Consider the following 12348-nt stretch of genomic DNA (forward strand, 5'->3'; position numbering starts at 1 on the left):
CGCGATTCTGTGACATCACTACAAATAACAACACAGGGCCAATCAGAAGATGTTATTGAAGGGGAGGGTAACACATGACTTGACCAATCGGTGGACAGTGGGCGTGTTGGGCCAGGTCAGCCTGAAGCAGTACCCCTCGGGAAGAGGGCCGAGAATGAGCCTTGGTTGGCCTGGGAAAATTCCAGGCCACCCAGATATGTAAACAACCTACGCTGCCCGGCCCGGGCCGACCCGGTACAGGTGGGAATGGGGCTTAAGCTTCAGCTGTTACACACCTGCTTAGACTCTATCAAAACCTGGATGGCTGGCTTTCTACAGCTGAATGAAGATAAGACTGAGATCCTCATCTTTACCCCAGACAAGCTGGTTCCTAAAGTCAGAGACTCTCTTGGTCAGCTTGTTTCTCACACCAAACCTCCCGTCAGGAATCTTGGCGTGACCTTTGACCCAGCTCTCACCCTGGTTTCTCATGTCATTTCTCTTGTTCGCTATTCCTTCTTCCATCTCAGGAACATTGCTAAGCTGAGTTCCATTCTGTCTCGCTCTGAACTTGAGACAGTTATCCACACCTTCATCTCCTCACGCTTAGACTACTGTAACTCTCTTTTCACGTGTCTGAATAGAACCTCCCTGAACCGTCTACAGGTGGTTCAGAATGCCTGTGCTCGGCGTCTGACCAAGTCCTCCAAATATACCCACATCACCCCGCTTCTCCTCCAGCTTCACTGGCTGCCAGTCAACTTCAGGGTTCATTTCAAGATCCTGGTTCTGGTCTATAGGGCCTTACATGGACAAGCACCATCATACACTGATGATCTGCTTAGTCCCTACACCCCCAGCAGGTCCCTGAGGTCCAGTGATCAAAGCCTACTGGTTGTACAGCGCACCAGGCTAAAGACCAAAGGTGACAGATCATCTGCTACTGTGGCCACCTGACTCTGGAACTCTCTCCCCCTGAGCCTGAGATCAGTGGACTCAGTGGTCTCCTTTAAAAAGCAGCTGAAAACTCAATTTTTCAAGCTGGCTTTCAAGCTGGCAATTTTTCAAGTTAAATCCTTCCCGAATCAAAAACCCTGGATTAATGTAGGTGTGCGAAAGGCGCTGGCGGCGCGGAGCACCACCTTTGCATCCGCGAACACATCAGACTACAAACACGCACATTACCATCTCCGGAAGACGATCAAAGCACCCAAACGTGAGTACAGAGACAGGGTGGAGCAACAGTTTGACAACTCCCGGAGTATGTGGCAGGGACTAAACACAATCAAAGACTTTAGAGGGAGAACCAGCACACCGCAGACCACGGCCTCTCTGTGTGAGGATCTAAATGCATTCTATGCCAGATTCGACACAGCGAACTCCATGAAACCGGACAGTGAGCGCACCACGGATGACGTCAGTGCGCACACTGTGTCTGAAGAGGATGTGTGGAGGTGCTTCAGGAGGGTGAACGCACGCAAAGCTACTGGTCCGGACGGGATTCCCGGCCGCGTCCTGAGGTCATGCGCGGGTCAGCTGGCTGGAGTGTTTACACACATCTTCAACCTTTCCCTCTCTCTCTCTGTAGTCCCAGCCTGCTTCAAAATGGCCACCATTGTCCCTGTACCCAAATCCTCCACCATCTCCACATTGAATGACTGGCGACCTGTAGCCCTGACCCCCATCGTGAGCAAATGCTTCGAGAAGTTGGTCAGGGACTTCATCTGCTCTGCACTGCCCGATTCACTGGACCCTTTACAGTTTGCATACCGCCACAACAGGTCCACTGATGATGCCATAGCCCTGACACTCCATGCTGCCCTGTCACACCTGGAGAAGAGGGACACGTATGTGAGAATGCTGTTTGTAGATTACAGCTCAGCATTCAACACCATTGTTCCCTCGAAGCTGGACAGGAAACTGCAGGATCTAGGACTGAGCAGCTCCCTCTGCAGCTGGATCCTTAACTTTCTGTCTGACAGATGCCAGGTGGTCAGACTGAGCGGCACCACCTCATACCCCATCACACTGAACACTGGTGCTCCGCAGGGGTGTGTGCTGAGCCCTCTCCTGTACTCACTCTACACCTACGACTGCACGACCACGAGAAACTCCAACATCATTGTGAAGTATGCGGACGACACCACAGTGGTAGGTCTCATCACCAACGACGATGAGATGGCCTACAGGGAGGAGATCAGCGCCCTGACCCACTGGTGTCAGGACAACAGTCTCACCCTCAACGTCACAAAGACAAAGGAGATGATAGTGGACTTCCAGAGGAGCAGAGGAATACACACCCCCATCACCATCAACGGCGACGCTGTTGAGAGGGTGAGCAGCTTCCGTTTCCTTGGAGTTCATCTGGCAGAGGATCTTACGTGGTCAGTGCATACGGAAAATACAGTGAAGAAGGCACAGCAGCGCCTCTTCTTTCTCAGAAGACTGAAAAGATTTGGCATGAGCCACCGCATCCTCAGGACCTTCTATCGCTGTGCCATTGAGAGCATCCTTACTGGATGCATCTCCGCCTGGTATGGCAACAGCACTGCTTACAACCGCAAAGCTCTCCAGAGAGTAGTGCGGTGTGCAGAAAGGATTATTGGAGGTGAGCTTCCCTCCCTCCAGGACATCTACAGGAAGCGGTGCCTGAGGAAAGCGGGGAGGATCATCAAGGACTCCAGTCACCCCAGCCATAAACTGTTCAGACTACTTCCATCAGAAAGGAGGTTCTGCAGCATCCGGTCCAGAACCAGCAGACTGAGAGACAGCTTTTTCCATCAGGCCATCAGACTGCTGAACACTTCGCAGACACCTCACCCTCACTACTGAAACTCCAACATTACACACTCCATACTGTACATTAATGCCACTGTTTTGCACATACCAACCTCTGTATATTTTATATCTCTTATCTTAAAGTTTACTTTATTCATTTTTATACTTAGATTAGCCATTTTTTATATTTTACTTGTTTTTACATTACTGTATTTTTGCACAACTCTGTTGCTGTGAAGCTCGCACACAAGAATTTCACTCGCATGTACTGTACCAGTGTACCTGCACATGTGACGTGACAATAAATGTGATTTGATTTGATTTGATTTTGACTTTTGTATGACCTTCTTCACCACTCTCTCTTTATCCTCCCTATTCAACCTCCACCCGTTCCCTCAGGTCCTCCTCCTCCATCCACCTCTCTGTCCCACCTTTCTGTCTGGTCATTATGGGGGCCTTCAGTCGCTCTGCTCCCCAGCTCTGGAGCTCACTCTTTCCTGACCTCCGTAACATTGACTCCCTCACGCTCTTTAAAACCAGACTCAAAACCCACCTGTTCCATCTAGCATTCCAATAGTTACTCTCTTTGCTCCAATCTATCTGTTTGTTTTATGTAAAAAAATAAATTTTGGTGGGGAGACTGAAGGAACACAGGTCCTGAGAGGGAATATCTGGAGGGCTGAAGACCAGGGGACACAAGAGGAACACAAAGAGACATAGACACAGACACAGACATAGACCATGACAGTTCAGCATAATCCTAACATAGATTGGTCCCCATCCTTCCCAGGTTCTAGGGGTTCTACCAGACTGATTCTGACTTCCCAGATCTGTCTAGGGTTCCCTCTTGTTACCATGACCTTAAGGAGGTTTTTAGCAAGTCACGGGCTACCTCTTTGCACCCGCATCGTCCTTATGACTGTGCCATTGACTTGCTGCTGGGAACCACACCCCCTAAGGGTCGCCTGTACCCATTGTCCTTACCTGAACGGCAGGCCATGAGGGATTATATTGACGCGGCTCTCCGGGCAGACATAATTCATGAGTCTTCGTCCCCTGCTGGGGTAGGTTTTTTCTTTGTGGCTAAGAAGGACAACACTTTACGTCCGTGCATCGATTACCGGGGTCTCAATGACGTCACCATCAAGAACAGGTACCCCCTCCCACTGGTCTCTTTGGCTTTTGAACTCTTACAAGGTGCTACAGTTTTTACTAAGTTGGATTTAAGGAATGCTTATCATCTTGTGAGAGTGAGGGAGGGGGATGAATGGAAGACTGCCTTTAATACTTCCAGTGGGCATTATGAGTACCTGGTGATGCATTTTGGTCTCTCTAATTCTCCTGCAGTTTTTCAGGCTTTGATTAATGATGTAATTCAAGACATGCTCAATTATTTTGTTTTTGTGTACCTAGATTATATTCTGATTTTCTCCCCTGATATGCAGTCCCATATCCAGCATGTGCGGAGGGTTCTTCAATGCCTTCTCCAACACCAGCTCTATGTGAAGGCGGAAAAGTGTGCCTTCCACGAGTCTTCCGTTCATTTCCTTGGGCTTGTTGTGAGGCAGGGAGAGATCCAGATGGATCCATCAAAGGTGGAGGCGGTCAAGAACTTGCCGGTCCCTACCTCGAGGAGAGAGGTGCAGAGGGTTTTAGGTTTTGCAAACTTTTACCGATGGTTTAAGGGGTTTCAGTAGCATTGCCGCCCCTTTGCATGCTCTGACCTCCCCAAGTGTCAGGTTTCTATGGTCCTCTCAGGCAGACAAGGCCTTTCTGAGTCTTAAGAACTGTTTCACTTCAGCTCCGATTCTGGTAATGCCTGACACCCAGATCCAGTTTATTGTTGAGGTGGATGCCTCTGATGGGGGAGTGGGGGCTGTTCTCTCTCAGCACTCCGAGGTGGATCACCGCATTCACCCCTGTGCATTCCTGTCACGCGAGCTGTCTGCCACTGATAGAAACTACGACATTGGGGATCGTGAGCTATTGGCCATTAAAGTGGCCTTGGAGGAATGGTGCCACTGGCTCGAGGGGTCCAAGCTGCCATTCATCGTGTGGACCGACCACAAAAATTCAGAGTACCTGAGATGGGCCAAGAGGTTGAATCCTCGTCAAGCCAGGAGGGTTTTGTTTTTTACTTGTTTTAACTTCACTGTGTCTTATCGACCCGGTTCAAAAAACGTGAAGCCTGATGCTCTGTCCCGCCTGCCTAACACAGTTTCCTCTGTTCCCGAGGTCCCAGCACCTGTCCTCCCCTTGTCTTGTGTGGTTGGAGCAGTGACCTGGTCTGTGGAGGAGCAGGTAAAGCACGCAGCTGCTTCTGTTCAGGCCCCTGATGGTTGTCCTCCGAACCAGCTTTTTGTTCCCCCTAAGCAGAGGTCTCAGGTCATTCACTGGGCCCATGCTTCCCGTTTTTCATGCCATCCAGGTGTCAAAAGAACAATGTTTGTAATTCAGCAACGGTTCTGGTGGCCATCTATGAGACGTGATGTCGCTGAGTATGTGGCAGCCTGTCCTGTATGTGCTCGGCACAAGACCTCCCACACATGTCCTTCGGGCCTACTTTTCCCTCTCCCCTTTCCCTCTTGACCCTGGTCACACATCTCTCTGGATTTTGTTTCCGGGCTACCTGTTTCTGAAGGTAATATGACTATTCTCACTGTAGTCGACTGGTTTTCTAAGATGGTGCACTTCATTCCCCTTTCTAAATTACCCACGGCCAAGATGACCGCAGAGGTATTATTGTCTCAGATTTTTAGGATCCATGGTTTCCCGGTTGACATCATTTCAGACCGTGGCCCTCAATTCATTTCTCGTTTTTGGAAGGCCTTTTGTTCCCTCTTGGGGTCTTCTGTCAGTCTCTCTTCAGGTTACCATCCCCAGAGTAACGGGCAGGCTGAGAGGCTAAATCAGGAGCTTGGAACTGGTCAACGCATCCTTGCCGCCGAGTGCCCCTCGACATGGTGTAAGCACCTGGTGTGGGTGGAGTTTGCTCACAACACAGGGCAACGGTGGCACAGGAGTTAAGTGCTCGCCCTGTAATCGTAAGGTTGCAGGTTCAAGCCCTGCTCAGTCTATCGCTGCCGTTGTGTCCTTGGGCAAAACACTTAACCCACATTGCCTGCTGGTGGTGGTCGGAGGGACCGGTGGCGCCAGTGCTCGGCAGCCTCACCTCTGTCAGTGCACCCCAGGGCAGCTGTGGCTACATCGTAGCTCATCCCCACCAGTGTGTGAATGGGTGTGTGAATGGGTGAATGACTGATTGTGTTGTAAAGCGCCTTGGGGGGGGTTCCAGGACTCTAGAAGATGCTATATCAAATACAGGCCACTTAACACATTGCCAACCGCTTCTACGGTCTTTCCCCATTTCACTCTGTGTAAGGTTATCAACCGCCTCTGTTTCCAGCTCTAGAAGGGGAGGTCAGCGTCCTTTGTTCGGCGTTGTCGTAGGACCTGGGTTAGGGCACGTCGCTCCCTCCTGAGGCAATCTACATCCTACAAGTTGGCTGCTGATCGTCTCAGGGTCCCTGCTCTGGCCTACAGGGTGGGACAGAGAGTGTGGCTTTCTACTCGTGACCTTGCCCTCTGTACAGACTCTCGTAAGTTGTCCCCGAGATTTATTGGGCCATTTCCTGTATCGAAGGTCATTAACCCTGTGGCTATTAGACTCAAGCTCCCCAGGACCATGAAGTGCCATCCGACATTTCACGTTAGTCAGGTTGAACCGGCCAGGGAGAGTGCATTGGTTCCTGCCTCCCGACCCCCACCCCCCCACCCCCCCACCCCCGGATGGTTGAGGGGGGCCCGGTCTATTCAGTGAGGCGGCTGTTGGCTGTGCGGCGTTGGGGTCGGGGTCGTCGATTCCTCGTTGATTGGGAGGGTTACGGGCCTGAGGATAGGTCTTGGGTGCCTGCTGGCGATGTTCTGGATCCCTCCCTGATTCGGGATTTTTATGACCGGCACCCGGACATTCCCGGCCCGTCGGGCGCCGTGCGTGGTGTGGGGGGTGATGTCATGGGTGGTTCTGTAGGTTGAGTGCTTTGCAGTCATGTTTCTGGTTTTATTGTATTTCTGGTACTTCCTGTTTTATTTTGTGTATTCACTTCCTGTCTCATTACAGGTAGCTTCACGACCTGAGACTCCTCACTAATCAGCCTTATGTTTTGCACCTGTGTCCTGGCTTCTCCATTTATGCTTCTTTGCAAACAGTTTCCTTTGCCAGTTCATCTTCTTCAGTTGAGTAAAGTGAACCTGCTCTCAGTAACACTTTGTGTGAATGTATTTAGTTAGTTTTGGACTTGTTATGTTGTGCTGTACTGCCAGGAATCCCTTCAGCTTATTAAACTGTGTTAGCTCTGCATTTGAGTCCTCTTTTGTGCTATGATAATATTGACCAATTCCAGACATTGATATCGGAACGGGACATCCCTAGTCTGAATGATCTCTTCAGTGCTCTACACTTTCGGCCATTAACTATAATCTGTATGCAAACAATAAGTTAAACAGCGATATTAGCTAGCTAAAAATCTTATTTAATGTGCATACACTGAAGTTGTATTTTTTTATCGGCACTATTGGCATAATTTCTAATTGTGCATAATAATGTTGTCAGTTACACTGAGCAGTCTGTGTGTGACAGATGAACATAATTATTTTTTTTTTTTAGCAGAAGCAAAAACTCCCGAGTCTGGAATCTGCCCCTAAGGTAAATCTTAACTCTTCTGTAAGTTCAGCCCCCCCCCCCCCCCCCCCCCCCCCCCCCCCCCCCCCCCCCCGGGAATCTCTGAGGAGGCAGAGCTCACGTTCAGCTGCATTCGTGACACCTTCACTAACCAATCAGCTGCAAGTTCCATGCCCACACGGGCCAATGACAGCAGCTTGTCGGCGTGTCTGCCCGCGGCGAGGTGCGTATTTTGGAGTTTGGTTAATGACTGCAGCAAGAAAACAGTGTCTGAGCGCACCGAGCCGGCTCTGCTGTCTGTACTCCGTGTGTGTGCGCGCGCGCCTGGCAGCGGCCACTCTCCTGTCATGGAGGGTCCACATCAGTCTGACATGCAGGATGGCATGTTCCTGTGACCTTCTCAGATATTCACAGGGACTTAACTCTTATTGATTTGTCTGTTGGTTTGTGGGAGCGCATTCGGAGCGCAGCAGCGGTCGCCGGTGCGTCTCCAACTTGACCACCACCAGACAATGGGAGCAGCTGAGCCGTGCTACTGCAGCGCTAAGTATTACTACTACTACAGCTCGCCCCTGGGAGACAAGTACGAGACGAGGAGGGAGAATCAGCATCAAGAGGCGGGGGAGAAGAAGGAGAGGGAGAGGAAGAAGAGGAGGCACACTTGTTCTACCTGCAGACATTCCTCTCTGAGCAGCAGCAGCAGCAGCGCCGGGACTCCCTCAGCAGCAGATACGCACGGATCCAGAGCCACGCTCCAGATGCCCCAGGGACGCGTGTGAGACGGAGCTGCCAGATGTGAGAGGAAACACTCCTCTGTGTGTGGATTTGGGGTTTATAACACATGCATGATTGTTTCAGCGCCCTGAAAACACCAGAAAGCAGCTTTCCGCAGTCCAACAGCCTCTGAAGGGAATATGTCCCGTTTCGTTTTCACCTGCGGCGGAACGCATGGACCGGACTTAAGTCACTGGGTGTGTTTGCGTGTCCGTTAACAGCAGCCTGTGAGCGGCTGCTCTTCTCTGAGACCAGAGAACCCCCTCCCTCCCTCCTTTGTCCCCCTTTGCCTCCCCTTCAAGCCAAAACCTGGACGCGCTTCCTGCCGCCGCTTGCCGCTGTCCGTGGTCCTGAACGCGTTTTCCGTGTGGATTTTATGGATTCTTTCCCTGCTCTATTGTGGACCTAGAAGTGGGACAGCATGATCTGACCGAGAGCGGAATCATGAGCACCCCGCGGCTCGGAACCGACGGACACGGGATCTGAATCCCCTATTTAAAAAAAAAAGCGGTCCATTTTCAGCTCACCTTGGAGGTCGTAAACCATAACCACAGCCCCCCTCCCCTCTCATTCTCCTCCTTCACCTCTGAAGGATTGTCTTTTCTAAAGAGGGAATTCGTCCTCTGAAGAGTGTGACCCCCCATTCCAGCAGCATCTCCACAAACCCCCTTCAAGGAAAATGAGACTGGGAAAAATGTGCCGACTAAACGCACTGGGGATATATTTGTGGGAAACTCTAGTATTTTTCAGGTAAGCAGAGACATGAAATTGACTTCATGGGTGGAAAATAACGAAATGCGAGTAATTTGTTTGGGGATTTGATACAAAACACAAATGAAATTAGCATTTTTATTGCTTTGCTGCCGTTTGGGAATGTGCATGGAAATTAGCGCTGCCCACAAAGGTCTTAAAGGGAAAGAAGCGAATTATGGAGAAAACTTGTCAAAGTTGCCTCGGGGTTGTGTGAGTTATGGCTCAGGAGTGTGCCAGTCCGCGTGCTAGGGTGAGAGGAATGAAGTCGGACTGAGTTTCCTCCGGTTTCTTTCTGGAAGAACTGCGACCACTAGCGGGTTACCAGGCTGAGGGGTAAATAGAAAACTCAAGTTCAAGCTATTCAACTCAAATGTTAAACTTCTGCCAGTATTTTTTGTTCAAACATTTATTTTTCATGTCAATAATTTAATCAGTCTTGTCTTTATTGAAGATCCCATAGTATCCACATGATGCTCTTATCAGCTGCATCTTTAATTAAAATAAAAGCAAAGAAAATCGCGTCATCTACTTATTTTTCCTTAAATTTGCTTTTAGTTGTAACGTTTTATTTGTGTTGAGCAACACATTTTTAAGTTCTGACCACTAAATCGTCTAGATAAAAATATAACTCAAGGGATGATCCTTGCAGAGAACTACTTTTATTGGACATTTTGGTAAAAACAACCAACTCATTGAATCTCTGTTTTTTTTTATTTAGTTTCAAAAACATTTTCAAATTTATTGACATAAAAATGTTTGAACACAAAGATGGTCATTGCTGAAGAGTGTCTTTTTTAAAAGTTGGGGATGAGCTGACAGAAAACAAGGACTACAGATCAGGTCTTGTTTCTAAAAACTTGACTTTTAGAGCCTTATAGGTGTTTAACCCTGACAGTCAGTGACTCAGTGCAATCTGCTGGGTTCCTTATAGGAAACTTTTAACCAATTAGTGTAATGAACTGAACTCAATTGGAATATTTACTTTGTACCTTGAGACTCTTCTTGTGATTTGACGCTATACAACTAACCTGAATAAACATTTATTTTTTGTTCATCACTTATTTGCTGTTTTATAAGCAGATGCTGTTCAGTGTGCTACCCTTTTCACAACTGAACATCAGACAAAAATCAGCCAAAGTCTAAAGCAAATTGTTTACACCACTTTGATAGATTACGAGTGTGTTTGAAAGAAAAGTATAACAAAATGTGGCCTATTTCTTGGTTTACATGATTCAGCCTATTTATGTTATTTCAGGTACCTTGTGTTGCCAAAATCTTGAGAAATGACTAACATTGAAGCTGCTGCTGAACTCAGCTTACTTCTCACATTCATTCTTCTTAATGTTGAACCTGCAACGTTGTTGGGAACAGATGAGAAATGTGTAAAGAACCAGTGAGAACATCTACATGCAGGCGGGTTTTATCAATTAGTGCTTTATTTTTTTAAGTTTTGCTTAGCAGAACCCATGTGTTTAGAAATAATTGTGGTGCAACAGGGTTTCAATCATTTATGTGAAGCTGTGCTGGATTTTGATGTCTACGCCATTTAACTGAGCTAGTTTGATGTCAAGGATTGTTCATACTGTGCTGGAGTATTCTTCTTTTTCTCTACATGGATTCAAAGTAAACAGAATTTCTACTCTTAATGTTTATCATCTTCTTCAAAAAAGTTCTAAACTCTAGGGACAAAAAGTTGATTTGCTTTTGTCTTAACCCATTAGAATGTATTAATTTAGTGGAAATTATAATGTGAGATGTGTTTTTGTATTTTCTTAAGCTATTGGAACTTGAAAAAAAAGTATTTTATTGGGTTCTTTGTGGGCAGACTCACTATCTGTGAATCAACATCTCCATTAGTTTATGCCATTAAATTCATTGACGTGTTGAAAGTTTCATTAATTGAACTTTAAAAGTTTAAAATCCACAACTAAACTTCTAACACTTGTAAATGCAAGTTAATTTGGAATATTTCTGTTTGTTTTGGCATTTTTATAGGGATTTTTAAAATATGTGTGAAAATAATAAGCATAGAAATCAATTTATGTTTTGAAACACCAAACAGTTGAGCAGTTTGTCTCAGAGGAGCTGCTTCTCAGAGTCTGATTGTTAAAATCGAATTACCGTAATTTCCAGACTATAGAGCGCACCTCAATATAAGCAGTGTCGCTCTCCTGGGCGCTTTCCATAGCACTCTAACCATTCCTTCATTAGACTTTCTAGCATCCATCTTTTCTGGTTGTCTAAAGCCGCACCTCATTATAAGCCGCATGGTTCAAAGCGTGGAAAAAAAGTAGCGGCTTATAGTGTGGAAAATACGGTAGTTCCAATTGTAGTGCAGAACATGGTGGAGATCCCATTTTCTGTCAGTGTTAAGATTTGTTACCAAGGTAGTTGCACCGATTCTACCTAGATATGGACCTATGTTCAATTCAATTCAAATCAAGTTTATTTACATAGCTCCAAATTACAACAGAAGTAATCTCAAGGAGCTTCACACAGTAAACATTCCAATACATGTCTGTTCATTAAGCCAATCAGTAAAAGTTTCCTATATAAATAACCCAGCAAATTGCATCCAGTCACTGACTAGTGTCAGTGACTTTACAGCAATCCTCATACTAAGCAAGCATTTAGCAACAGTGGAGAGGAAAACTCCCTTTTAACAGGAAGAAATCTCCAGAGGATCCTGGCTCAGTATAAGCAGCCATCCACCACGAGTCACTGTGTATCGAGAAGACAGAGCACACACACACACACACACACACACACACACACACACACACACACACACACACACACACACACACACACACACACACACACACAAAAACACACACACACACAAACCAAGTAGTGTTTTTTATGGTAACATTGTGATTTCTTAGTAATAATTGTTATTAGTGAGAGATAAACTTTATTGTATTTATCCTAGTGAATCTATAATTAATAAAACAAGTAAACTAGTAGCAGCACATTCAATATCAAAGTAAAAACAGTAAAAAGTTATTATCAGGAGAGGGATAATGTTTAAGTGGTTAGAAGTGGTGTTCAAGCCAATACCCCCCTCCATGAGGCCACCACAGCTCAGTAGAACATCATTGTAGCTTCTTCTGGGGAGAAAAACACTTACAGAGAAAATAAAGTTAACAGCTGAAATAGCAGGAAATAATACAGTTAAAGAGCTGATTGTAGAAGAAAGTAGTAGAGTGTGGAAAGTGGTCAGTGTATCCTCCAACAGTCTAAGCCTATTGCAGCATAACTACAGAGATAACTCTGGATAACCTAGCCTTTTAGATGGAGGCATGTTGGAGGCAGGGCAAGGGAGAGCCGTCTTTATCGACTGTACACTCCACCTCCCTGTACTCCCCCACTTGTCCAGATCT

At 46.9% G+C, this 12348-nt stretch overlaps 1 protein-coding gene across 2 annotated transcripts in view; it reads left to right on the forward strand.

Annotated features, from left to right (window-relative positions):
- The first annotated feature begins 7645 nt into the window (after nucleotides 1–7645).
- Nucleotides 7646–12348, forward strand: part of glra1 (glycine receptor, alpha 1) — a 209743-nt gene continuing 205040 nt past the window's right edge. Inside the window, exon 1 of one of the 2 annotated variants that reach the window (XM_070549989.1) lies at nucleotides 7646–8962. In XM_070549989.1, the coding sequence (XP_070406090.1) occupies nucleotides 8892–8962 (71 nt within the window). In that variant the 5' untranslated portion in view covers nucleotides 7646–8891. The remainder of the gene's footprint in view (nucleotides 8963–12348) is intronic. The other variant, XM_015952019.3, reaches the window with a different exon arrangement.

This window comes from Nothobranchius furzeri, chromosome 1 (genome assembly GCF_043380555.1).
Source record: "Nothobranchius furzeri strain GRZ-AD chromosome 1, NfurGRZ-RIMD1, whole genome shotgun sequence".
Lineage (NCBI taxonomy): Eukaryota > Metazoa > Chordata > Actinopteri > Cyprinodontiformes > Nothobranchiidae > Nothobranchius > Nothobranchius furzeri.